The sequence below is a fragment of the Coccidioides immitis genome, assembly GCF_000149335.2.
Source record: "Coccidioides immitis RS genomic scaffold supercont3.3, whole genome shotgun sequence".
In the NCBI taxonomy this organism is placed as follows: domain Eukaryota; kingdom Fungi; phylum Ascomycota; class Eurotiomycetes; order Onygenales; family Onygenaceae; genus Coccidioides; species Coccidioides immitis.
The window spans coordinates 1,271,452-1,297,544 of NW_004504308.1; the positions used below are offsets into that span (position 1 = coordinate 1,271,452).

Consider the following 26,093-nt stretch of genomic DNA (forward strand, 5'->3'; position numbering starts at 1 on the left):
TGAAATACGAGTGCCTTGGGAGACGAGCTGTCACATCGAAAAGCAAAAGACGCGGACTAGACATAGTCTTGTAGTACAGGAGGTGAGAGGAGGATCAACATGTGGCAATGACTGAGCAGAGACAGGTTTAGGCCTCTGGCATTTCGAACACGTTGCCCTGAAAGTTCCCCGTTGAAAGTTCCCCCCGGGTTGTACTCCGTACTCCGTAAAATATGTCGACAAGTTTTGTATAGTGTACTTAGAAACAACTCAGGTGACGAGCAGCTTCAGTTGGGCCACCTTTTCTGTAGCAAAGTCCGGGGGACGGGGGATTTGGAGAAATGCTGGCATCTTAAAGCACCGCAATTCTGTAGCAAGACATGTCTTTGGAGTCTTGTTTGGCACCGGGGAGCCAGCGGGCGGAACGTCGCCCAACCGGAGTTTGAGTTGCCCGTCGGAGAACGACAAAATCTTCTCATCGGATGACATAACCAAGACCGGCCATGATCTAGCCTCTATTGGGTTTAGCCTGTCGAACACGGTTGCTCCAAAATCCCCCCGTTCCAGCCAATCAGCAATCCCTAATCTTGCTTATGTAATATCCACTTTTGGGCCGCCATTATCGCACGTGACCAGCCGCTTGTCGGCCGAGGCGTGCCTGTGCCGCGCAGCCAATGGGAGGCCGTGCTGCGCTCCGCTTTCGCCGCAGGCTTTCGCTGGGCGGACGAACTTTTTTGGCAGCAATTTATTTTTGGGTAACTTAACGCCAGCGGTCGAGTTGCACACGCTCCTCGCAGACTCCCCGCTCCCTCTGGCCCCCCTGCAACCTCATTCTTCTTCTTCTTCCTCTTCCCGGCCTCTTTTCTTTTTTTCCTTTTTTTCTTTTTCTTTTTCTTGTTTTTTCTGTGGCACTGCTCTTCGCTGTCGTCCTGTCGCCGCTTCAATTGTCTTTCTTTTTGACCCGTCGCACTTTGCATTCGTTATTCAATTGCTGTTCGGGGCGAATCTGACTGTGTCGAGACGACGAGTCTCGGTCACTGGCCTCTCTCTCTCTCTCCGCAGTAGACTCGCACGCAAATTCTCCGACCTGCAACAATGGTGGCACCGTTCTCAGTTGTCCGACTTGGGGCCCGCCAGCTGGTCTCCAGCTCGCTGCGCAATGCTTCCCTCAGGCCCTCCCGTGTGTCGCCGCTCACCGCCTGCAGGCAATGCCTGCAGCTGGTGCGTTACCAGCAGACCCAATCCCACCGCCGAGCCGTCCACCTGAGCTCCAGCGGAGACACCGAAAACCTCCTGCCCCGCGACCTTCACTCCCCCCTTGATACCTTCCCACGTCGTCACATTGGCCCCGGTGCGGATGCCACCGAGCAGATGCTCGCCGTGCTGGACCCTCCGGCGAAGAATCTGGACGAGTTCGTGAAACAGGTGCTCCCGGCGGATATCTTGACCGCCAAGAATCTTTCAGTCTCAGAACCGCAGGCCGCCGCGGAACTTCGCAAGGATGGTGTCCTGGGTGGTCTAGGAGAGAAGGATATGGTCAAGCTGCTGGAGTCATACAAGAACAAAATCGATGCCACGGGGAAATCGTTCATCGGATGCGGATACTACTCAACCGTCGTCCCGCCTGTCATCCAGCGCAATGTCCTCGAGAACCCCGCCTGGTACACCAGCTATACCCCTTACCAGGCCGAGATCAGTCAGGGTCGCCTCGAATCCCTCCTGAACTTCCAGACCCTGACCGCCGATCTGACCGGTCTTCCCGTCGGCAATGCGTCCGTCCTCGACGAAGGAACCGCCGCCGCCGAAGCAATGACCATGTCCTGGGCCACACTCCCCATGAATAAACAGAAGCAAGATGGGAAGGTCTTCGTTGTGTCGCACCTGTGCCATCCTCAAACCATTGCCGTCATGAGATCCCGCGCCGAGGGATTCGGAATCAGACTTGAGATCGGAGACATCATGGCTGACAACTTCAAGCTGGTCAAGGACCAAGGAGATCGATTGATCGGTGTCCTAGCTCAGTATCCTGACACCGAAGGAGGAGTCTTTGACTTCCAGAGCCTGAGCGACAGCATCCACGCACAGGGCGGAAGCTTCTGTGTTGCCACTGACCTTTTGGCTTTGACCGTCCTGAAGGCCCCCGGGGAATTTGGCGCTGATATTGCATTCGGAAACGCCCAGCGGTTGGGTGTGCCTATGGGTTTCGGTGGCCCGCACGCCGCTTTCTTCGCTTGCACCGATAAGTATAAGCGTAAGATCCCTGGCCGCATCGTTGGTGTTTCCAAAGATCGCCTTGGAAACCGTGCCCTGCGGCTGGCTCTTCAGACTCGTGAGCAGCACATTCGCCGAGAAAAAGCCACCAGCAATATTTGCACGGCACAGGCGCTCCTGGCCAACATGACCGCGATGTATGCGGTGTACCATGGCCCTCAGGGCTTAAAGGCCATCGCTGAACGTATCATGGCATTGACTGCTCTTCTCCGTACTAAGTTGCAGCTCCTTGGCTTCAACGTGCCTGTGAGGGGAAATGCCAGCTTTGATACCCTGGTTGTGGAGACAAAGAGCAGCGCTGAGGCGGATGCAATCGTCGGATCAGCCCTTAGCGCCGGCCTGTACCTTCGACGTGTGAGCCCTACGAAGGTTGGCATCTCGCTTGATGAGGCTGTCGGCGTAGACGAACTGAAAGAGCTTCTTGCCGTATTCGCAAACCTTTCAGACAAGAAGGGAGCTGAGACTCTGGATCTTAGCAAAGACATTCCCTCAGTCGACGTGCCCGTCGACATTAGGAGAACCTCTTCATACCTCACCCATCCCGTGTTCAACACACACCATTCAGAAACGGAAATGTTGCGATACATGCAGCACCTCGTTTCAAAGGATCTTTCCCTCGCCCATTCGATGATCCCTCTTGGCTCTTGTACCATGAAATTGAACGCCACTACTGAGATGGTCCCCGTCACATGGCCCGAATTTTCGACAATGCATCCGTTTACTCCTGCTCAGAAGGTCGAGGGCTATGTCAACATGGTCGAAGACTTGGAGAAGCAGCTGGCCGACATCACCGGTATGGCTGAAGTTACAATTCAACCCAACTCCGGAGCCCAGGGCGAGTTTGCAGGCTTGCGCGTAATTAAAATGTACCAGGATAGCCTTGGCGAGCCGGGAAAGAGGAACATCTGCTTGATTCCTGTTTCTGCCCACGGTACCAACCCTGCCAGCGCCGCAATGGCTGGAATGAAGGTCGTCCCGGTGAAGTGCGATACCGGTACCGGAAACCTCGACGTTGCGGACCTTCGAGCCAAGTGCCAGAAGCATAAAGACGAGCTAGGAGCGATCATGATCACCTATCCAAGCACGTTTGGTGTTTATGAGCCCACCATCAAAGAAGTTTGCGACATTGTCCACGAATACGGCGGTCAGGTGTATATGGATGGTGCCAACATGAACGCCCAGATCGGTCTTTGCTCACCCGGAGAGATTGGAGCCGACGTCTGCCACCTTAACCTTCACAAGACCTTCTGCATTCCCCATGGAGGCGGTGGACCAGGCGTTGGTCCCATCGGTGTTGCTGAACATCTCCGACCTTTCCTTCCATCCCATCCTTTGAGCGAGCCTCTCCTGGCGAAGCGCCCGGCATCTGTTGACTCCCCTCCGATCTCGGCCGCCCCATACGGAAGTGCAAGCATCTTACCCATCACGTTCTCTTATATCAATATGATGGGATCTAAGGGCCTCACGCACGCCACCAAGATCACCCTCCTCAACGCCAATTATCTCCTTTCCCGCCTAAAGCAACATTATCCGATTCTTTACACCAACGAGAACGGCCGATGTGCCCACGAATTCATTTTGGATGTCCGTAAGTTCAAGGCGACCGCGGGCATTGAAGCGATCGACATCGCCAAGCGTCTTCAAGACTATGGTTTCCATGCACCGACCATGTCCTGGCCCGTTGCCAACACTCTGATGATCGAGCCAACTGAATCAGAACCCAAGGGCGAGTTAGATCGGTTCTGTGATGCCCTCGTCTCCATCCGGGAGGAAATCGCTGCCATTGAGCGTGGAGAGCAGCCGAAAGATAAGAACGTGTTGAAGATGGCACCTCACACACAGCGCGATTTGCTCACTGGGGATTGGGACCGTCCATACACGCGAGAGAAGGCGGCATACCCATTGCCGTGGCTCCTGGAGAAGAAATTTTGGCCCACCGTGACGAGAGTTGACGATGGTAAGCCCCCCCAAAACCTTTCTCAAGATTTTTGACCCTTTTTTGAAGCCCTGGCTAACTAATTTGCCTAATTAGCTTTTGGTGACCAAAACCTCTTCTGCACATGTGGTCCTGTTGAAGACACCTCTGAGTGATTTCTGACCCCTTTCTCACGATTCTGCATGCGTACCTCGATTCCTTTGATACTCCTGGGATACCTCCGCACATAATGACATCAACTGCATCCACAAGCACCTCTTGGACTCCATCTTTTCCTTCTTATCCCTTCTGTCACGTGTACAAATAAACAACATCCCACCAAAAGAAAAAAAATGACCCTGTAATGTCTGGAAGTACAAAATGTTTCAACACATGATGATTGCTGTGTGAAAAAATATGATATTAATACCCTGGTTGTGTTGTGTTTCCTTGTTCATGATAGAGTGACTTTTGTGACCCAAAAAGGAAATTGATACTGACTTTTTAAGAATTTTTTCATGTGCTCATCATTGTATCTTCGCGGATATGTATTCCTTGTCTTCATATTATGAGACGCATATCCACTCCCAATTCTTGTGAATATCATTTGACTCTGGGCATGATTTATTTCCCACCCACTCTCGGTGAAGAGTCGACTCTAGGTTGTCAGGGAGTATTTTGAATTTCGTTGCCATATTTCGGGGTCAAGTTTTGATGTCGTCGAAGACGCCGGCGTCCCTGAGAGTTGAAGTCTGTCCTTATTTTTCCTCAATTTTTTTCTTTTTCTTTTTCTTTTTTTTTTTTCCTTGCCTCGTCCACTCCCTTTTCCTTCAGGCAATTCCGGCTCCTGAAATCACCAATGCCAAGAGTCTTGGCAGGGGTTATTCCGCCCAGCCAGCCTTTCTGCGAGAAACACGATGCGTGTCGGTTCGGTGCTAAAGTCGAGGGGTTCCGGGGGTAAGAGGGGGGAAAGGATAGGTCTATATAAGACCTCGAAGATTGCGGAATTTCTCAGCCGGACTCGGCGACTGCGCATCTTCGCGGTGGCTTGCGCGACCGACGCAGTTGTCACATTTTAATCAGAACTGGCACTCTTTCATAGCCGTGCCGGGTGACGCAGACCACAGTTTCCGGCGATTGATGCATGTATGTTTCCAGGCTCATTTCAAAACGTCGGGAAAATATTTTTTCTTTTTTCGGGTTCTCGCAACTACGTTTCTTGCATAATGGCGAGAAATGGACTCTGTTGTACGACCGAGCAGAAGCAAAGGCTGGGATTCGAAAATGTTTCCCACAGAAAGCCAGGTATTCTCGGAGCAAACCATGCAGATGGATAATAATGGTTTACGTATGTCTCTGGCGATGAAGAATGAGACTGGTTGATGGACGTACGCCTAAGTGTCCCCCCCACAGACGTTTGAATGTCTGGGCTTGTCGTTTCTTGCCGAAATCGCTTACAGCGTCAAGCATAGGGTGCGCTGTGGACGCAAGACCTTTTAGTTTACGCAACTTGATTTGTTCGGGAATTAGTTGACACATATATATGGCTATAGTCAATTACATGAAGGAGTTATTGTGCTCTATATAGCCACTATTATCTAATAGCATACTCATGTATGGTGCAGTCTATTCGCAATGACAGAGTATCCGAAAATAATTATCAAATCAACCAGAAATCCTCTACTCCATGTGTCAGGGATGGTTTCCAAGCAAATAACCCGAAAAAGCTGGGTCTTATGGGGTACATCTGTCGGATATATTCCCATGGACCAGCTGTCCTCCCACCCACACGGCCTTGACATTTCTATCGTCACCAGACCACATCCACTTCGCAAGCTTCTCTTCCCAATTCTCCCATCCAAAAAGATCCACGCTGCCTTTACCTTCATCACCATCATCGTCCTCTCCCACGATCGCACCCAACTCGATCATCTGCGCATCCCACAACATGCCCACCTCAAACCCACCAATATCGTCCTCCATCCTAACTGCTTTAGCCCCACCACGCGTCGCCAAATAGAGCACCTCTTCAACACTCAATTTCTCCCGCCCACTGGTATTTGATGTTTTCTCTCCAGAATTTCCGTTTTGGAATGAAAGCAGCCTTGACACCAGGCATGCCTGTCTCGCCGCCTCAAGTATACTCGGGCTATAACCTCCACTTACATCCGTTCCCAGACCCACAGGTATGCCGTCGTCCAGTAGCGTCCGGACAGGGCATAATCCAGAGCCAATGGCCGAGTTTGACGCAGGACAGTGGGATATTGACGAACCGCGGGAACGAATTAAATCCCGCTCAGCCTTGGTTAGATGGATACCGTGCGCGAGAATGGTGTGCGGGGTGAGCAATGCGGCTTTGTCGTATACCTCTGCGTAGCTGCTGCAGTCCGGGAATTGGGATAGGACGCGTTGGATCTCGTCCTTGTTTTCAGAGATGTGGGTTTGGATATAGGTTGGCGGCGAAGTTGACGCAGCGAGTGCACCGAGTTCGGAGAGGGCTTGGGCAGTGCAGGAGAGCGCAAAACGAGGTGTGATGACTGGCCGGACGAGGTGACCATCTGGATCTATAGAACGGATATGGGCGATTGAGGCCTTCGTGGCAGTGATGGATTGCTCGGAACATTCGTCCCGGTAGTAATCACGACATGTTTCGGTGTTGTCCATGCAAACACGGCCTATAAATGCTCTTTGGCCGCGAGAACGGCATATGTCCGCTAGCAGGTTGGTAGCGGGGACATGGATTGTAGCGAAGTAGGCGGCACAGGTGGTGCCATGGGACAAGGTGCGGGATACTACACGGTTATATGCGGTGTGTGCACTTTGAGGAGCAAGCTCGGGGGTTTCTTTGTTTCCAAACGATGATTCCAGCGGAAACGTATAGGTTTCTAACCAGTCCAGGAGCGTTGACGAGCCAAAAATGCCAGAGTTTGGGTATTGCGGTGCATGGATATGAGTGTCTATCTCAGATGTCAGCCCAATTCATAACGGTTGCATGACTGGCCGCAGGTTCAAAATCTCCCTATCAGATACTGATGCTTATACAGATGGAAAACTTGGTGGAAGCCATAACTTTTCTTCGTTCATTTAGATTATCTACGGAATGAAGAGCCAACATACCCACAAACCCGGGGAAAAAGAACCCGTTCTTCTCGTGTCTCTGCCTCACTATCCGCACAGACTCTGTTGGATGACCCTTTCCATCTGATTTCCAACCATTTCTCTCAATAAAGTCGTACAATCCACTTTCGTTTTCCAAATTCCAGTTGAATCCCTCGATTCTCCCAGTCGCATCATTTACCCACAAAGCACCATGATTGACAATCAATCGATACTTTGGTGGTGAGTTTGGCGTTGCCGAAATATCAGGTACGCGCGGAAGATGGAGGAATGTCCCATAATAGATGGTCCGTGAGTAGTTACTCTTCGAACCGTTGGATCCATTCGTCATGACGTTTGGTGCCATGTCCCGCCCTTAGAGAAGAGCGCTCCGCATCAAGAAAATATCCAAAGCTATCCAAATATAGATAAAAGGGCTGTAAATTCAATACGGAGTTCTCTGATATATTTTGAAAAATGAGGGCGAATAAGTGACAATATAGGTAATCAAATCTCTCGACATGAAACGACTGGGAGTTTCTCCTTAAAACCAGATCGGCCGCCAACAGCGCCCAAACCCTGAGGAGATCTGGCGTAAGTTGATGGATTCCACGGGTGAACGACTCCTTATATACGGACGGTGTCGTCGGCCACTCTGAGCTGAGCCGACCCGACGGATGTCGGCGGGGTCCGAAGGCCTTGCTTACCTAAGGGTGTCGAATCGGGAATTACCGTCGATGGCGGCGCTGGCTCTCCGTGTCGCGTCGAAGCGAGTGTGATAATACTTTGAGGATCCTGGTAATGCCGGAGGAGTGATGGTTAGTTAGTCGATATATCGGTTGCTCCATGGTTGACCGGCCTTCCTTCGAATGTCCAACACACCTTCTCAGCGCTAAACGGTCCTGATTCCACACAGTTAAAACTGGCATCCCCAGGCAAGCTAATCAAGCAAACTGATTGTAGGCGGTCTTTGCAAGCATAATGGCTTCTGGTGTAACAAGAATGAGTCCATTGCCGCCCTACCAACTGGGTCCCGACCATCTGCTAGATACCTTGGTTAGCACAGCCTGTCGATGCACCAGAATTTGGTTTTTAATATTCTTTAGCCCCAGATCTCATGCGGCGTAGCTGGTTGATTGGGGATAGAAGTCCCTGATCTTAGCGCCAACAGACGTGATAACAACGCGGTGTGCCCGGGAGGACCAGAGCCCCTTTCTCGAAGATATCGAGCGCATCTGAGAGTTTAACGGTGGTTTTCTTCTTTGAAGCATGGCTAGAGGACGAGAATATCTCTTCTTTTTCTTGCGCTAGTCTGCATCAGACCTCGCAAGTACACCCAAGAATTGTATCTGAGCTGTTGCCATATGAGCAATCCTGTCTGCTCCCAGGGTCCCTAGCGTCACGAGTATTCCCCTAAATCGATGTGCAGGATCAATACCTCCAGCGAAGATCCCGTTTGCTTCTCAGATGCATTGCGCAGACACCTACCCTGCGTGTGAGGCTGCGTATGATGGTCAAAACATCGATGGCAACTGCTCCGTACGTTCCGAAGAAACTTTCGATGCTCCCGATTCTGGCTTTTCGAGTGAGGTCGAGCAGCTGGTCGGGTGGTATGACCACTTTGATGAACCCGTACTATGATCTCGGTTCCCGCGATTACTCTCGAATCCTAGTTCTGGAAAGTTAGCCAAAGACATTGAGCAGATGAGAACACGACTATCGTCACGTAAAATCACTGGTTTCTATCCAGACTAAAAGCATGACCTGAACCGCATACGCTTCCCAGTATTGAGCTCAAGGTTGCCTTTTCAATCTGAGATAACTGTAAATTACCAGAAGCACGGCGCTCAGATCTCGGAACGTAACGTACTGTAGTAATAGTAGCCAATCCCACGACGATATCCATGCCTCTACGGGGGTAGCAAGCTACATGTGGACTGAAATGGGGATTTTGAACTGTTGGTCAATATCACACGCTCTTCTCTACGGTAATGCCAGCCCACAGCGTTGTTTGACGCCCCATCTTTACGTATATCAATATGTTGAAGTGAGATGAACGGAAATGTAAGGGGGGAAGAGGCTCTAAATAACAATCTTCTTCATTTCATCCAACTAATCATAGTGCTTTAGATGACAGGACTAGAGGATATAGAGCAACCTCGCCAGACACCATCACCTCTCTGCGCTTCTAGAAACCCAGGACGAGATGAGAGATGGAGGATGACCCTTTTGAGTGTATTAATTGATAGTATTTTTTCCCATTTTTTTGTGCAACCTTGTTGTTTTCCCCGATCTCTCGAGGGCTTTTTCCTCCTCAAATTGCGTGTTGAATCATTTTCTTAAGTTTTCCGTGTTTTTTTGATGGTTTGAAATATTTTTTGATGCGCCCGTTACTCGCCATCCTAAACTCCTCCCAGTATTCGCCTTGGACAAAATCGGCCCGTCGTCATTCCAGTTGCCGTACCCGTAGTCATTTGTAGAAAAGCAAGCGGGTTTTAGCTTGTTTTCCTTTGTATGCAGTCTTTATGGACGATACTGCACCTCCCTGCCCACTCTGGGCCAGCGGTTCAAATACTCAACATTGCCCAGGGCACTCTGTCCAACATTGCGGATATACATCTGACTTCCATCCGACATAGGCGTATAATCCCAAGCTGTGATCTTACCTTTGATCAAAGCCGAGTAGACTAGTCGACGGCGGCGCTGAGAATGCAAGACTTCTACCTGGAGACGCTTAAAGTCCCAACGGGCATGGACTTCTTTGATGAATGACGCCAGGAGGCTCGTTATATCGACGGACGTTTTAGCGCCGTTAATAACGGTAGTGGCCTTATTGGGGCTTGGGCTGCGGGGTGGTGTGAAGACGGATGGGTTTGAAGTGTTTGCTTGAGAGAAAAATGGGACCGGGAGTGCTTCAGGGCTGGGAGAGGTGACTGGTGTTGGAAGAGGAACCGGGCCAGTGGGGTTCGAAACTGCTGCTTGGGGGCTTTCTTTGGCGACCACATGATGTGATGGCAGTGGGATTCCTTCGGCGAGGTTAATGGACTCGGTGGGGTCTGCTTCCACATTGAAAAGCATCGGGGGATCGATGGGTGAGTAGATGAATTTCCATGGGCCGCGGCGGATCATGACTACCGGAGCCAGTGTACCTTCTGCCATGTACTCTCCCAATACTGTGTCGGTCTTCTCACCACTAGAGCGCTCATCGAGATAAGGCATCAAAGAGACACCATCAAGGGGCAAAGAAGGGTCAACAGAGCTACCACTCATTGCAACGAATGTGGGTAGTAGATCCATAGTAGATACATTCTCCTTGACCCGTTTCGGCTGGTATTTCGCAGGTGCATGTACAATCATTGGCACTCTTGCAGACATTTCATACCACACCATCTTATACCACAGCCCCTTCTCCCCCAGCATGTCACCATGGTCGCCAGTAAATACAACAATTGTATCATCCGCCAATCCGCAATTCTTCAAAACGTTCATAAGCTTGCCTATTTGCGTATCCACATAGGTACAAGCAGCAAAATAAGCACGACGAGCAGCCTTGACACGCTCCTCCGGGATCTCCTTGCCCCATAAATCAATAATCTTCAGCACGCGCTGTGAATGAGGATCAAGCTTGTCCTGGGAAACCGCAGAGGTCTTGGGAAGAGGGATCTCAACGTCCTCGTACATATCCCAATAATCCCTGGTCATGGTGTAAGGATCATGGGGATGCGTCATGGAGACAGTAAGGCAGAAGGGCTGACCCGTACGATATCGGACATGGTCATACAAGTATTGCGAAGCCCGATGAACAACCTCATCGTCGAAATCGAGTTGGTTGCTCCGGACGCACGGCCCTGCCTCCATCACGGACGACATGTCATGATACCAATCTTTGCGAAGTTCCTACTCACATTACCTTTAGTATGATGTTCCAACCACAAATTTTCACAGGCATAATAAAAAATTACAAGAAAGGAAACGAAGGATTACATCGGAGTTTTTCATATTACTTCACTGCCTTTTGTATTCTCACTCACCGGCTGATCCCAATCCACAGTCCACCCGTAATCACCCGGGTAGATGTCGCTGGTTAGGCGTTCTTCATAGCCATGCAGTTGGTCTGGACCCGCAAAGTGCATCTTTCCAGAGAGTGCCGTATGGTAGCCTTGAGCACGCAGATAGTGTGCGTATGTAGGCGTATCAGCAGGAAGGTCACTAGCATTATCATAGCCGCCAATGCGCGAAGGCAGCTGCCCGCTGACCATAGTGAAGCGTGAGGGGGCACAGAGTGGAGAGTTGCAATATGCAGATTCAAAGACAACTCCAGACTCTGCAAGTTTCTCAATATTAGGGGTCTTAATTGGGGAGGAACGGTCGTAAATGGAAAGGAGCGGAGCAGCCATCTGGTCTGCCATAATGTAGAGGATGTTAGGCTTTTTTGTGGTGGCCATCGTGATTGCTTTCTTCTTCCTCTTGGGTTAGTTGAGTATGATATTCAGGTGGCGATGCTTCGAAAGAGGCACAACAGGCGTTCGAACCGGCGGTACAGAATAAGAAAAAAAATATATCAGAATCGCTAAAGCTTCAAGAAGAGACAAAGGCAGAGGCCAGGCTGTCAAACAAGGTGTCTCAGGGCTTGGATGAACGATAGTGGAGAGATAGCGCAGGATGCTGACAGAGGAGAGAAACAAAAGACGGGGAAGAATGCGGGAGATGGGAGGGGATTATATGCGAATCGAGGAGAACCAGAGCCAAGCATCTGAGCTTGCTCTCCCATTCCCAAGCTAGTAACAGTTGATCCATGCAATTCAATCCTTGGAAACTTCGGCAAGTGGCAAAGGAGGGACGGCGGGAGCAGTTGATTTCTCCGCCCAATTGCGTGATGGGTCGATCCAACATAGTCAGATCGCCGACGTCGGAACCCCGTATCTCATGATAAGCAGCAAGGAAGCCATTCTCCTGGCTTTTCGCTCCTCATCTGGGTAATTTTGGCCAGCATACGGAGTATTCTTTGCTGCTTTAAACATCACCGCTGGCTGTTGCTGGGAGAGTTGGGATGGAAGCGAAGGGAGCAAAAACAAAACTTACTTTACAATACGGAGTACGAGCGCATGACCAAATACCGGTTCTGGTTGGCCCCACTCGTCTTAGTAGGAGTGGAGCAAAACCATGAAAACGGGGCTTCGAGAACCGTTGGAAACCATCGTCACACTTGTCAGTTTACATGTCTGAACATGTACAATACTTGCGCATACGATGCCTGGCTCATAGCGAGTGCCTAGAGGCAAGGCTGGCATGTCGGTGTGGAAATGGTGATGGAGTATGATTCTAATCTCAATTCTGCGGGGTCTTATCGGTCAAAGACGCGGGCACCTCCTGGCTACTTTGCTGCTTGGAATAAGCCAAACAGCAAGCTAAATTGCGCAGGGGCTAAGGACTCTTAGGGTTTAGGGCCGGCTTTAAGCCAATATAAGCTTCGACTTTGCAAAGGGGAAAAAGAAGAAAACCAATAAAAATTACAAGTCTAGAACTGCCTTTCCGTTCGTTACAGTACATTACCGGAGCACCTGTTCATGTGATGAGTGTCCTCGAACTGCCAATTTGATTTGAAGTCAAACCAAGAAGTCTGCCGCAAGCCATGAATCGTTATTGGCCCCCAAAGGCGTCCCTATGTCTGGTGATGAAGATGCAAGACGCCTCGCCTTGGGGATTTCTCGCTTGGCTTCAGCTCAGGGTCGGAGAAGGAGGAAGAGCAGATCCGAGACGGAAACAACACCCAGCCCGAAACAGGAAATGATATCCCTTGTAGCCGTAAAGGCTTGCTTTAGTTCTTTCGTTATACGTGTGCTGCTCCCGTTCGCTCTTCATGAAACTTTCTTCCCGTTGCGCCGTGATTCAGGATTGTCGCATCAAACTGGGATGCTAAATCCGAAGTGAAAAATTTATGAGGGTTCCTGAGCACGTGGGTACCTCAAGACAATGCTAGTCCCAAGAGGGCTAGAGCGGCTCTTGAGCCCAAAAGCTTGGCGCTTAATCGGCTCCTTTCCCATTGGCCAGAAAACCCGCGCGTCTAAATGGACCCGACATTCCGATTGGCGTCGCCCGCGTCTCCACCGTCTCCTCTGATACCCGGGGCCGTGATCGCTGAGCCTGAATCGCGGAACGTGCGCCGGTGGGTCTAGCATCATGTTGCGGCTTCACCGCCAGGTCATTGCTATTATTTCAATGCTAGAGGATCTAGACCCTCGAGTGTCGTTACACCCCAAGGATCTCTGTTCTGTCGTGAAGACAGAATGCCCAACCTTCAAGCATGCACGCATATATCCTCCAAAATATGTCGAAACAAACCGAGCGTTCTTAAGTTTTTGCGCTGCCAGTGAGCCTTTTGCCACTGAAACAGGGTGTTACAGCAGTGACACATCCACCACTGTCTCCATCACCTCAATCTGCAGATCACCGTCGCTTGCGCATCACTGCATTAGATCCCCACACTCTTCGCCTCCTCGCAAAACCCGTGTGTATATGTTCCGTATACATCATTATTATTATACCTAACTTTAGCCTAAATACGCGCATATCTCTCTCTGCCCTTGGATTTCGCCTGACTCATTAGTTTATATTAACGTTGCCGTGGGAGTGTTCTGAGATCGGTATCGGCCGTTGCGATATGCAGCCTAGCTCAAGAGTATTGGAATATCGACTAGGGTCTGGCATATGATCTCCCTTCTCATACCACTTCGTTTTCTTATCACCCTAGGCTAACCGGCCATGAAACATAAAATCTGTGTCTCTCAATATGCCAAGGGAATTAAAGTGTTTTCCACACGTGCGAATCCCTGGGGGTCGTGACTACATAACGACACATTTTACGTTGCAAATCGCGCTGGATACTTGAGGATTGTGGGAATCTGCAGAAAACGGAAAGAGTCCGTGGTTACATGTACGAGGTGGGTGTCTATCCAAGTCTGGGTTTTTTCTTGCTGACTCGTGCGTTTACATGTTGTAGGGTTTGTATGAGCGTAAAGCTAAGAAGCAGAAACAGCGGGTTAGTAAGATTCCCCGTGGTTTGATACAGAGATCGAATGACGATGACTGACACTACGATGATCAGTGGGGTGCACATCAGGAGAGACTCTCGCTCGGTACAAGATAGTTGCGATCGATCAGCAGAATATCAAATGATCTTCAGCATAAGACGTCATTCATCGCCATCAAGAATTCTTCTGAAATGTACGGAGTACGCAAGGATTTCGAAGAAAGGTGAAAAACATTTTTGAAGATTCTAGTTCTGCCTCGTCACACATGACTTGGCCCTAGCCAATTTTCTTTTAAGTTCTGAAGATCTTGATATCTGTATCTTTTATCTTTCCGTCTCCGACCAATCTCGCTGCCTCCTCGGCATACACCGCCTTGACCGCAGCGGCATCCTTGCCGGCTTTGCCAAGCTTTCCAGCAAGCGCAGCAAGCTCCTCATTATTAATTTGGCTCATAATCTGTTCCACATCCCCAAGCACACTATCAATCTGTGCCACAGACGCGTCACCAGACTCGACAAAGTAATTGACGTCCTTCACACTTCCTTTCAGCACACGCTTGTTCTTCTTCGCAGCATTCTTGGCAGCTTCCTTGGCTTTCTTCCCTTCAGCCTTTTCGGCCTTGGCGGCTTCTTCACGTTCTTTCTTCAGCCGCTCCTCTTCCAGCCTAGCTTTCTCCTTCTCCTCAGCAAGACGTTTGGCCTCAGCTTCCCTTTCTAGTCTGCGCTTGTTCTTGTTTGCATGCTCTTCTCGACGGAATTTCTTGATACGAGCATCGGCTGCAAGAGCATCGTCTACTGTTTTTCGTAGACGGGCAGTATCTTCCGTCTTCTTCTTCCGCCTAGCGTTAGCATTCTTGCGTTCAATGTGGCGTTTATGATCACGGTTTTCATTATCATCGGGGACATCTTCGTCTTCATATTCAAATGATCTCCAGCTGTCGAAGTTGTACCAGAAATTATAAAACTCCTCAACTTCTTCCTTTGTACTATTCTCGTCGCCCAGCATAGGAACTGGTGTGATCTTGGAAAATCGGGCTTCAGATTCGAAATAAGGGGACCAGAGTTTGAAGAAATCGCCCTTCTTCTTAGGGCCTGGTGGTGAAACATTGGCCAACTCATCGACCGAATCCCATTGTCGACGGCGCACTGGGTCAAGGAGGATCTCTGTAGCCTTCTGGATACATTTGAAGAAGTTGTCATTCTCATCTGAGTCACCTGAAGCAGCCTTCTTGTCAGGATGATGACGGAGGACCTTCTTGCGGTGGGCACGCTTGATTTGCTCATTGGTGGCCTTGTAGCGGTATTTACTTAAGCCGAGGACTGCGTAGTGATCTTGTCCCTGTTAGGCTGTAAGTATATCACCGGAAATTTTGAGAAGTGTGATCGAAGAGTCCATACCTTCCAGTCCTTTGCATCCCTCTGGAGCATGATAGGGTCTTCGGGCTCGGAGATCTCGCCATCGTCTTCATCCTCAACCTTCTTCACATTTTCCTGCGCGAGGATGCGGTCATCTTCGGAGAAAGTGCGATTATGGCGTTTCTAGTGATCCAGAATGTTAGTTTGTCCTCAGAACATTATCGCAAGACATAAAGGCTCGGGTCGAAGAACGCACTCTCCGAGCATGAGCTAAAAAATGTGGCCCAACGGGCTCAACGGTCCGTTGGTTTGCAGCAGACAAACTTCCCAAGACTTTGAACCCCTTCTCACCACCATCCCAGCCATCAGGCAAGTGAGGCAATGGGAGATGCACAATTTCGGGAGTCGCCATGTCGATAACTATTTCGACAACCGTACTTATGAAGATTTGGTTGGGCGTCGCGCTGAGTTTCAACAAACAATTTTTGCGGAATATTTTTTTTTTCAAGGGAGCTCGGCTTGACGGCACTAGACTATTTTGGGACAAGCTTCATTCGAGCCTGTCTGGGACGGCTCCGCCGGATTTTGCGATTCGAATCGTCAAGTCCTGATACTATTCTGAAGAGAAAATCCACAGTGCTATTCGCCGAATAAGGACTTGCTGCTTCTTATATTGAATTTATATTTACCACTCAACTTTTACCACCGTGCCACAATCTCCCTTCCCCTGCAAACGAATCGTTTCTTCCAAAATGGCATCTTCAGTGAACGGGATGAATGCTTACCGCCAGCTTCTTCGCGCAATGCGCATCGCATTCGAAGGTACCATAAAGCTCAAACCCTCTCGCCTGGGCTCTTAAACTCACAATGATCCCATATAGGTGACTTCCGAACGTACCACGCCGCTCGCACCGAGGCTCGGAGGCAATTCGACATGAACCGCCAATTGGGAGAGGGCACACCCGCGCTGATCCAAAATGCGCTGGAAGTAGCGCATATTTTGAAAACAAACATAGTTCAGGGAGAAAAAGTTGAAACAACGAATGAGAAGGGGGAGACCGTAGATCGTTACTGTGGGTTTGCTCTCCTCGCCGGAACAAATTTAGTTCCGGAATATGGTAGGCGTTGGCGCTGATTTGACAATAGCTTTGAGGATACATGAGCATATTGAGCGTGGGGATAACGATACTGTCAAGACGGCTGGAAAAGAGAAGGTGAAGGTGAAGCCTTGCTCGAAGTAGTAGAAAACATTTAAAAACAAGTGCAATTGCGCAACGAAAATAGAGATCAAAATATGATTGCAGGGGCATTGGAACGGCGTTCTAGCATGGGACTTCTGGCAAATGTTATATACTGCGGGCTTTGTCTTTTTTTGTTTGATACCATAAATACCGGGGATGTGGATAATCCCCCCTTTGGTTAATTATATAATAAATATAGAAAAGAAAGCCGCCTGGTGTAATCTACATGCATTTCAAACCATAACGCCAAGTCGTATGAGAACTAAACTCAGCCATATCATCAGTCGCCTGCCATACTGGCATACTGAACCTCTTCTTTTCCGGGAGGAGGAGCCACGGCGTAGGTAGGTCTATCTCCTGATCCCGCAGCATCTTGCAAATCACCGCTGACTGGCGCACCTTCGACAGCCCTCTGCCCACCACCAGCAGCTTTGACGGCAGCCGCCGTCTGTCTACCTTCCCGCGCATATTGCATCCTCTCTTCCCGTTCCATACTATCTAGAGGTCGTGGTTTGCCCCACTTCACTCTTAACGGGCATCCTTGGATGACTGCTTTTCCTTGGCAATGAGCGGCTGCAGCTTCTGCAGCTTCTCGTGTGGCATAGTTAACGAAGGCGCAGTGAGATCGATGTGAGCAAATAAGGGAGCGAATGGTGCCAAAAGGGGTGAAGAAACTTCGGATCGCATGTTCTGGCAGATCATCTTCGACACCGCTAAGGAAAAGGGATGTGATGTTCGGGTCTGCTGGGGGGAGTATATCTTGTGGTCCAGGTGGTAGCTGAGCGGCGCTTGGGAACACTCGGCCACCACGCCCGCGACCCGCATTTCCTCTTCCACGTCCGGGTGGGTGGCCTCCTTGACGAGTGTCGCTTGTTCTAATAGGCCCAGGGCCCGATCCATATCCTATTTGCTTTTGTCCTGTTTGTCCGCCTCCGGAGCCCGGGTCCTCCGTGGCCCCGCTCGCCTCCAGCCGACGTTGTCTCTTGTAATATGGTTCACTCCTTGCCAATCTCCGTAACAGTTCGCGGGCCTTTTCATCGGTTTTCTCGTATTCTTCTACCGCACCACGGCCTTCTTCAAGCTCTTTTTCGTGCTCCTGCGCATAATATTCTCTGTTTATCGAACTCTGCGGGCCAGGCGCAACCATCTTTAACGCCGCATCACGTACCACGATCGGAAGACCGAACGACAGATCGAGCATGCAGCACTGGCAGCAGTTCTTAAGTCGCGCGCATGTCAAACAGATATTTGTAGCCTTTGTTCGTGCGGTTCGATCGGCCTTCCATCGAAACACTGTCATGGGGCGCGTACATATCTTGCATTCCGCGGCATAGTCTTCTTTGAGCATCTGGACGTAAGGATTATCGGGTAAACATTGTTCGCAAACGGAGGGGAAATCCGTTGTTTCCCAGCCAGACCGATTGATATCTTGCTTTATTTGTGGAGGCATCTTCACCGCGGTTCTGGGGTGAATGTTGGAGCTTCCGACCACCTCGAGAGGCTGCGTTTTGTTGCCGTCATGATGAAAATACCCATCTGCCAAGAACCAGAGCTCGATTATGTAACACAGACCTTTGGAACGAGTAACTTACGTAACCGCTGCACGTGAATGTGGCGTGATCTGGTTTAGTCGATGGAAATTCGAAATTCCGTCCCGTAATATTTGTATTAACCTTTCTCAATTAGGAATGGTGGTATTGCGTTGGGTGGGATTCCGCCACAACAGCGCGTGATTGGTGCAAAGCCGCAACTTAATTTGGGAGCTGGGCGGAGAGCTTCGAGCCAAGCCACAGTTTACCCCTGGAGTCCGCTATCGCCAGCCCAGCACTCGCCACAAAGATTCTTCGCCCCCCTGTGCTGAAACTTCCAACTTTTTTTTTCGAGACTCTTCATAAGTACTCCATAATCATCCTCACCTTACGAATACCCAGACACAGGAACCTTTGTTTTTGAACCGATTGCCGCCTTTTCGTCTCAATTGAGCGGGCATTTTATCTCCCATTCCAATCTTCTTTTCTCCCAATTTACGTTTTTCGAAACAACACATTAGATTTATTTTATTCCATTAAAACCCCGATTCTCTCTCACAAACCTGCCGAAATGGCCTCAACAAAGCTCGAACGAGAAGATCACGCTCGTGATGCAGCGTTTAACAAGGCTCTTCATGGCGACTCGGCCAAGGCCCGAGGTGGCTTGCGAGCAATGATGAGCAAGGATAAGGCGGCGCAAGAAGCTGCTTTGGATGAATATTTCAAGCATTGGGACAAGAAACCCTCTGCAGACGAGACAGAAGAGATCAGAGAAGTAAGCTCCGTTCCTACGACCCCCTATCTCCAGGGGACGTTTCTAACTTCCGTAATTGGTAGGCCAGAAGAGCGGAATATGCCACCTTAACAAGACAGTAAGTTGATGCCTAGAACACCTAGCTCCCGAGCTTGAACTCCCTTTCTGTTCCATCGCCGCCAAGGAGTGATAGGTTGGTACGTTGGCTAACTGATTGCTGCTTCAAGTTACTACAATCTGGCGACGGATATGTACGAATATGGATGGGGCGGTTCTTTCCACTTCTGTCGTTTCGCGTATGGCGAACCTTTCCGTCAGGCTATTGCTCGACACGAACATTATCTCGCACACTCCATCGGCCTCCAGGAGGGCCAGACGGTTCTTGATGTCGGCTGCGGCGTTGGTGGCCCCGCAAGAGAAATTGCCAAATTTGCCGGTGTCAATATTGTTGGTTTAAATAACAACGACTATCAAATTGAACGCGCAACTCGATATGCGGCGAAGGAAGGCTTGTCAAAGCAGCTCCGCTTCACAAAGGGTGACTTTATGCAAATGTCCTTTGAACCAAACACATTTGATGCTGCATATGCCATTGAGGCTACAGTTCACGCTCCTTCGCTTGAGGGCGTCTACAGACAGATTTACAACTCATTAAAACCCGGCGGTGTTTTTGGTGTATACGAATGGGTCATGACCGACGCTTATGATAACGACAACCCCGTCCACCGTGAGATCAGACTTGGTATCGAACAAGGAGATGGAATTTCGAACATGGTCAGGGCAACCGAAGCCCTTGAAGCCTTTAAGGCCGCCGGTTTCGAACTCATCAAAGCTGAGGATCTAGCAGACCGTGGAGATGATATTCCATGGTACTATCCTCTAGCAGGTTCTTGGAAGCATATGTCCTCCCTTTGGGATGTACTCACCATTGCCCGTATGACATGGTGGGGACGTGGTTTGGTTCATAAGTTTATGGGTGGTATGGAGACGATTGGTTTGTTCCCAAAGGGTTCACAGAAGACAGCAGACAGCTTAGCATATGCTGCCGACTGCTTGGTCAAGGGTGGTGAGATGAAGCTCTTCACTCCCATGTACTTGATGGTGGGAAGGAAACCAGAGTGATCCGATTATGAGATTCATGACGAGATAGTGGATGATTCTGAGCTGACCCTTTTAGAGAGTTTCCTTCAAGATGACTTTTCTCTTTAACTTTCCTGTTTTCTTTCTCTTTCCAAGCCCAATGGGTTGAGGACATGTGCTTCATATATATCACATCCCTGGCTTGCATGTCTTAGATCCTCATTTAATACTAATATTTCCTTTTACTGTACAGGCGTATACTATGTATGTATAGGCCTTGAATGGTACCTTCGCATTTTGATTCTTATGTCCCGTTAACTTTTACCGGGATTAAAGGCTTTCTGACAAACTCCTTCAACTGTGATATGTTGAGGGCGTATAACTAGGCTGTAATAAGTTACACCTGCATGGCCTTCCGCCCAATCAATTTTGCGTGGACGAAGAACAACAAAAGAGGCATCATAGCTCTCTTATCCTGAACTCATTGATCTTATTCCGAGGCATGCTCATTGACAAACACGCTTTCTCAGCCACTTGGTCGATGCGCATTGGGCTGCTAGGAAATATGACATGCCACAGTCCTCCGTACACATGAGTATTGCCTCTTTGTATGTCCACTCCCCTTGGTCGTATATGCTTGCCGCTCATCCAGAATTTCATTCGAATATGATGAAGCCCAGAAAAGTTACTGGTAAAAAAAGAAAAGAAAAAGCAACAAAAGCATCCAGATATACTAAGGTCGTGCTCACCCGTGCCCTGAGTCTCGTCGTGCCACCTTTTTTTGGTCCACTTCAGGTCGATTCGCCCGCCTTCATCCCAGCTTCAGTCACATTAAGGGCAGCTCACATATACCGTGTGCGACCGGCGCTTTCCCGTCACAAGAAAATTTGGCGAGTCTGCACTGGACTGGAAATCGAATGGAAATGGCGATGCACGAAGAGGGCTTTGTTCCTTTCCTCTGGCCGCTGACCTACAGCCAGTGAGCCATCTGACCCTTCAGCCAGCAAGGCCTGTAGTCCCAAGACATTTTGCGGGCTGCTTAAATTCCTAGCCTGGAAATCCTGTGGTTTGTGTGAGTGATGGAATACAAAGAGGGCGGGGAATATCGAGTATCCCAACGGGTTGCTGTCTCAACATGAAAACGAATGGCCTGCCAATCTATATGAGATTTCTGATGCTCGATACACACGGATAAGTCAGGCTACGACAGGATTCCCACACATTCTGTTCCGTCTTGCTCTCGATCCCGGCAGAGATAGCTCAGTTGGTGAATCAAGACGTGTCCAATTTCTATCCACGCAGTAAGAAATGGTTTCAGAAATCGGACAACGCATGAATTCATCCGACTCTCAGCGGTTGCGTTGCATCAAAAGTACATTCGCGGCCCATTTATTGACGTGTTGGGATACGGCGAGGTCGTCCTCTCTAATTTTCGTTGGTCGAATTGCGATTCTATATCAATCGCTGGAAAAGAGATCCACCACGGACTTTGGACTGTCCATGCGCTGGAGGTTGTCCCTGTCACCTACTCGAATGACAATAACATAATGAATGACATTAGCGGCAAAGTTGCACGAGAGATGGCAGAAATTTGGCACAGGCGAAAGTGATCCATCTATTGTCTCAAGCTAGTCAACTTTACAACAGCTTGCGAGTGTAAATCAAGAGAGATGTGCTTGACATTCTGGCTACAATTTGTTTTCTGATCCTCTGTTTGTTCTTTTCAACGTGGTTGAGCACGCAAGGTCTTGACTCTTGTATCCATTTGAAGCAATTATACTTGACTGGTGACTGATGCTAGAAAAATTAGCAACCTCACAACTATTTATAGCTTTATGATATCCTTATATTACACCACAAGTTTCCATTCACCACCAATTCCTGCAGGGGATTTCGCTCGGGCATCATTACCATACGCTTAATATATCATCAGTATGATCTGGTCAACTGAAAGGAGATGCGGCAAAACACTAAGACATCAACAAACTCCTTGAACTGATAGCCAGTGCTTATGTCAAACCGCCTTCTTGTTCCGTTGTTATACTTGACAATGCACTGATTAGATCTGCCTTTCAAGATCTTAACTGCACCTGTAGGTATTTCCACCGGAGTTCTCTCGATGAAATAAACTGTGATACTTTTCACATCAGGGCTGAGGTCATTTTTGACATGGTTTTGCCTGGAGAAGAAGATTGGGCCTTTACTAATTTTGAGGTCGGCGCGCAGCCGGTTACCTTCAGTCACAGAGAATGAGTTTAATAACCAGTGCCATCACTGATGGTCGCCTTGCACTTAAGGGATTGATCCCAAAGCTGTTGCGCTCCGCCCCCAGTATAGCATCTCGGATGAAAATCTTTGGCGGTCGCATCATCTTCAAGATCGACAACAAAATTGCACCACCTCTTGTAGCTGTGAATACCCATAGCTAATAAGAATGTCTCTCCAGTCGACGACTCGAATTGTAGCATTCCAGAAGTACCGCTACCTCCCATATATAGGATATAGCCGGCTCTAGATTTCTTCCATTGTGCGCGGTTCCCATAATGCCAGCCTGATTCCTCGACAACGTTGAATTCGTCACCGGTGCTATCGACGATGCTTAAACTGATACTGTACGACTTTCTGGAGGTAGAGAACGATGAGCTTTATGCACCAAATGTTATGTCGAGTAAACCACCAAAATTTTTTGGTTTCCGTCATCAAGGTCAATGCACGAGGGGGGAAAGACGAAATTATATAGCAACGGGGTGTCCAAGCCCAACAGTTCACTGTCAAAATTTCCAATCACATGCAGACAGTTGGTCACGGACGCGCAGCCAATGCGCAATTCCGTATTCACGGGGCTCCGGGGTCACACATAGCGACATCCTACATGTATGAAAAGCATGGTTATGGGCATTAGCGATTCTCTCCAGGAAGCATGGACTAAGCTTTCTGGGACGACTTAAAGTATGGAGACAACTTATACATATCCTGGCTACTATCCTCTATACTGATCGAGCTACGAGGATCATTTATAAGTCTACCAGTCGAAGGTCACAAGGGATGTTTTCAACATTGAGATAACATAGGGTAAATTAGCGAACATCAAGAGGAAATTGAAGCAAAGTCCCGGACATGACTCTTGACATTCTGGCACAAGTTGTGTTCAAATCCTCCGTTATTTTCAGCGTGGTTGAGCACGCAAGATTTGGTAACTTTTTGAAGTGACTTTTTTATGCCTGACAGTTGTCCTTGACTGATGTTGAAAAAATTAGCAACCTCATATTATATGTAGCTCATTATACACTTACATGCCTATTTACACCACAAGCTTCCATTCACCAGCAACTCCCGACGGGAATTTTGCTCGGATATCGTTACCATACTCTTCATACGATATCAGTCAGATCCAGTCAACTGAGAAAAGGTGAGATACTGACGAGTAATAGTAACGTCAACTAGTTCCTTGAACTGATAACCAGTTTTTGCATCAAACCGCTTTCTGGTTTAATCATTGTATGTGACAATGCATCACTCAGATCTGCCTTTTAAGATCCTCTTTTCACCTGTAGGGATCTCTACTGGGCTTTCTTCAATGAAATAAATTGTGATGCTTTTCACCTCAGGGCCGAGGTCATTTTTGACATTGTTATCGCCAGTGAAATAAATATCGAGAGACATGGCTGGATGTTGGAGAAAGTTGAATAGAGTATGGACAGGGTCTGTCCTGAAATAGGTATGGTAATAGTCTGTTGTGATAAAAGTATCAATTCTGAATGGAAACAGAAAAATAATTCGGGGTCCTTCCCTCTTTTCAACATTGTAAGAAGCCTGTCTGTATTCCACACTCTGCCAGATTCTGAGATTCTCCCCTCCTGATATGGTTCCACTGGCACCCTCGGTAAAATGGATCAGGTTGACTTGCAGGCCACAGGCCATCTCATCGACCAACTGGTCAGCGAGCACCCAGAGAAGGGGCTGAGGAAGTCTTTTTGCGGAGATAATGCAGGCTTAGGTCCCACCGGAAACACAGCCCGAGGTCCAAGAAATTTCGACCTAATGAACAAAGAGTCTTTTGTATTGGTCGTTGAGCGAGCCAATCAATTGGCTTTCGTATAAAGGACTGAAAGAGACCGACAGTATGTTTCCTCTTGCTCCAAAATGAGAACGTGAAGATGCATAAAAAGCCTAATGTCTAACACGAGGGCAGCCTTGCCTAGCATTTTGAACAGGAAAATTGATTTCTATCATATGCCAAGGAGAACTTGAACAGTTCAGTAACTTCAGTTTTAAGTTTTAAGGTTGCCCCACAACGGGAGCCTAAAAGTCTAAATTTTGGTTGGGAGATGCGCATGCTTCTGCGATTGAATCAGAGATACTGTGTAAATTATAGCTGCTTGACTGAATCTAGGGTACGGATTTCTTTCAATAGATATATGGGAAATTTACCAAGAAAAGCTCGGGGTTGAAACTGACTTAAGGAGCTGGTAGCGGTTCTCTCCCTGCAGCATCCTTAGCAGTGTCCCTAGTATTTCGGCCACATAGTCTATGGCGATCAGGGTAAAATATCTCTCCTCTGCCTGCAACCCAGCATGATGATTTGCTATCACATCCTGCAGAACACTATCCCTCGTCAAAAGAATTTTATTGGTCATTCTGAGGAGGCAGAAATATTAATCCTTACTATGCAACTGCAACGCCAATTGAATTCCACACCTGTTGAGCTCCCTGTACCGATGGCGCGACTCAAGACTTTGGCATGATATTTTCACTCCAACAGTCATCCATGTTCTGGCGACACTGAAGAAACACATTGATACCCGAACATATCATGCAGTAGTTTGTTGGAGTTAATAGCTGAGCAACACTCCCAAGCCTCATCACAATGAGCTAATTTCATCCAATTGGCCATATCAAACCTACCACCACACCTGGTGGTTTCTTGAAGTGGATGATTTCAAGAATATTAATAGGCCATTTATTGTGGTGTCAAACAATCTGAGATATATCCCTGCAGAAAGTGTTGATCGTTGTTCACATCCCAAAATGTGTGAGAATTTCATTGTATCAACTCACAATAGAGATCCTTGGTCTCATTTTCATAACCCTTACGAGCCTTGAGGGCTCAGACCTTGATAGTTGTCATCTGATGCATGTCTGTGTTTGATGTGTGTCTACTGAATCTCCACTGCCAGGTTGACATTGTGCCTTGGAAAGTGAAGCTTTACCCTACAACTTTTGGGGTCCACTGACTTGCTACCCAGCCTCTGTTCATATTCTTGCGCATCCTTGTCCGTCTAGCTCACGCTGAAAGTAAGCAGCCCTGACCCAGGTTCAGACAATGCACTGATGATGTGAAAAAATAAATATTCATCGCCAATGGTCAAGAGGGAGTCCCGGCAGTTATGTTTACAGCAAAAATGAAAAAGGAAAATATAGGAGCTGATGAGGGTTGAAAGAGGATATCAGCTGAATAACTCAAGCTACACAGAAAAACCCCTCCGGGAGAGCGGGGCTGCAGGAGGGGAAAAGGGGGAGGGCATATTTTTAGGGCTGCCGCGATTAAATTGAATGGATGAGTACAGTCAAGATTGACCTGTAAGAGATCTAGATGGGCGGTCAGAAGTGGGCATCAAGTTCAACGTGCATTTGATCTACAGATGGAGAATTCGAAGAAATTAATGGCGCGGGAGTTATAATAGAGTCTCAAGTTTCAACAAGTTATATTCGCTACGAGTCCAAAGCTGAAAAGTCTACTTCGTACAGGATGGGTAAGTCAACTTGATATCATTTTCTAGAGGCGGTAAGTCATGAGGAAGAAGTTGCCAAAAGGTGGAAAACAACAGGCTTGATATTAAGC

General features: G+C 48.6%; 10 protein-coding genes across 10 annotated transcripts; 4 read left to right on the forward strand and 6 right to left on the reverse strand.

Annotated features, from left to right (window-relative positions):
• The first annotated feature begins 884 nt into the window (after positions 1–884).
• CIMG_08452 (glycine dehydrogenase) lies at positions 885–4,676 on the forward strand. The gene is made up of 2 exons (XM_001241288.2): positions 885–4,207; positions 4,283–4,676. The coding sequence occupies exons 1-2, from the start codon at positions 1,075–1,077 to the stop codon at positions 4,339–4,341; spliced, it is 3,192 nt and encodes a 1,063-aa protein (XP_001241289.1). The 5' UTR covers positions 885–1,074; the 3' UTR covers positions 4,342–4,676.
• Positions 4,677–5,705: 1,029 nt separating this feature from the next.
• Positions 5,706–7,847, reverse strand: CIMG_08451 (guanine deaminase). Its single transcript, XM_001241287.2, has 2 exons — positions 7,283–7,847; positions 5,706–7,122 (listed from the first exon to the last, which is right to left on the reverse strand). The coding sequence occupies exons 1-2, from the start codon at positions 7,626–7,628 to the stop codon at positions 5,900–5,902; spliced, it is 1,569 nt and encodes a 522-aa protein (XP_001241288.1). The 5' UTR covers positions 7,629–7,847; the 3' UTR covers positions 5,706–5,899.
• A 219-nt stretch (positions 7,848–8,066) lies between these two features.
• On the forward strand, positions 8,067–8,992 carry CIMG_13199 (uncharacterized protein). Its single transcript, XM_004444961.1, has 3 exons — positions 8,067–8,160; positions 8,225–8,317; positions 8,368–8,992. The coding sequence occupies exon 3, from the start codon at positions 8,769–8,771 to the stop codon at positions 8,946–8,948; it is 180 nt and encodes a 59-aa protein (XP_004445018.1). The 5' UTR covers positions 8,067–8,160; positions 8,225–8,317; positions 8,368–8,768; the 3' UTR covers positions 8,949–8,992.
• A 381-nt stretch (positions 8,993–9,373) lies between these two features.
• Positions 9,374–12,210, reverse strand: CIMG_08449 (choline-sulfatase). The gene is made up of 2 exons (XM_001241285.2): positions 11,293–12,210; positions 9,374–11,158 (listed from the first exon to the last, which is right to left on the reverse strand). Exons 1-2 carry the CDS (start codon positions 11,704–11,706, stop codon positions 9,785–9,787), a joined length of 1,788 nt encoding a protein of 595 aa, XP_001241286.1. The 5' UTR covers positions 11,707–12,210; the 3' UTR covers positions 9,374–9,784.
• Positions 12,211–14,250: 2,040 nt separating this feature from the next.
• CIMG_08447 (ribosome associated DnaJ chaperone Zuotin) lies at positions 14,251–16,106 on the reverse strand. The gene is made up of 3 exons (XM_001241283.2): positions 15,904–16,106; positions 15,690–15,830; positions 14,251–15,630 (listed from the first exon to the last, which is right to left on the reverse strand). The coding sequence occupies exons 1-3, from the start codon at positions 16,057–16,059 to the stop codon at positions 14,584–14,586; spliced, it is 1,344 nt and encodes a 447-aa protein (XP_001241284.1). The 5' UTR covers positions 16,060–16,106; the 3' UTR covers positions 14,251–14,583.
• Positions 16,107–16,284: 178 nt separating this feature from the next.
• CIMG_08446 (uncharacterized protein) lies at positions 16,285–17,123 on the forward strand. Its single transcript, XM_001241282.2, has 3 exons — positions 16,285–16,469; positions 16,529–16,720; positions 16,794–17,123. Exons 1-3 carry the CDS (start codon positions 16,400–16,402, stop codon positions 16,886–16,888), a joined length of 357 nt encoding a protein of 118 aa, XP_001241283.1. The 5' UTR covers positions 16,285–16,399; the 3' UTR covers positions 16,889–17,123.
• A 45-nt stretch (positions 17,124–17,168) lies between these two features.
• On the reverse strand, positions 17,169–18,338 carry CIMG_08445 (pre-mRNA-splicing factor slt11; the record flags this gene model as incomplete). The annotated part of the gene is made up of 1 exon (XM_001241281.1): positions 17,169–18,338. The coding sequence occupies one exon, from the start codon at positions 18,336–18,338 to the stop codon at positions 17,169–17,171; it is 1,170 nt and encodes a 389-aa protein (XP_001241282.1).
• A 420-nt stretch (positions 18,339–18,758) lies between these two features.
• CIMG_08444 (sterol 24-C-methyltransferase) lies at positions 18,759–20,876 on the forward strand. Its single transcript, XM_001241280.2, has 3 exons — positions 18,759–19,192; positions 19,255–19,289; positions 19,399–20,876. Exons 1-3 carry the CDS (start codon positions 18,989–18,991, stop codon positions 20,291–20,293), a joined length of 1,134 nt encoding a protein of 377 aa, XP_001241281.1. The 5' UTR covers positions 18,759–18,988; the 3' UTR covers positions 20,294–20,876.
• Positions 20,877–22,506: 1,630 nt separating this feature from the next.
• Positions 22,507–23,118, reverse strand: CIMG_12169 (lectin 1c; the record flags this gene model as incomplete). Its single annotated transcript, XM_012358581.1, has 2 exons — positions 22,507–22,861; positions 23,048–23,118. The coding sequence occupies 2 exons, from the start codon at positions 23,116–23,118 to the stop codon at positions 22,507–22,509; spliced, it is 426 nt and encodes a 141-aa protein (XP_012214004.1).
• Positions 23,119–23,297: 179 nt separating this feature from the next.
• CIMG_13200 (uncharacterized protein) lies at positions 23,298–24,428 on the reverse strand. The gene is made up of 2 exons (XM_004444962.1): positions 23,674–24,428; positions 23,298–23,620 (listed from the first exon to the last, which is right to left on the reverse strand). Exon 1 carries the CDS (start codon positions 24,170–24,172, stop codon positions 23,765–23,767), a length of 408 nt encoding a protein of 135 aa, XP_004445019.1. The 5' UTR covers positions 24,173–24,428; the 3' UTR covers positions 23,298–23,620; positions 23,674–23,764.
• Positions 24,429–26,093: the final 1,665 nt, after the last annotated feature.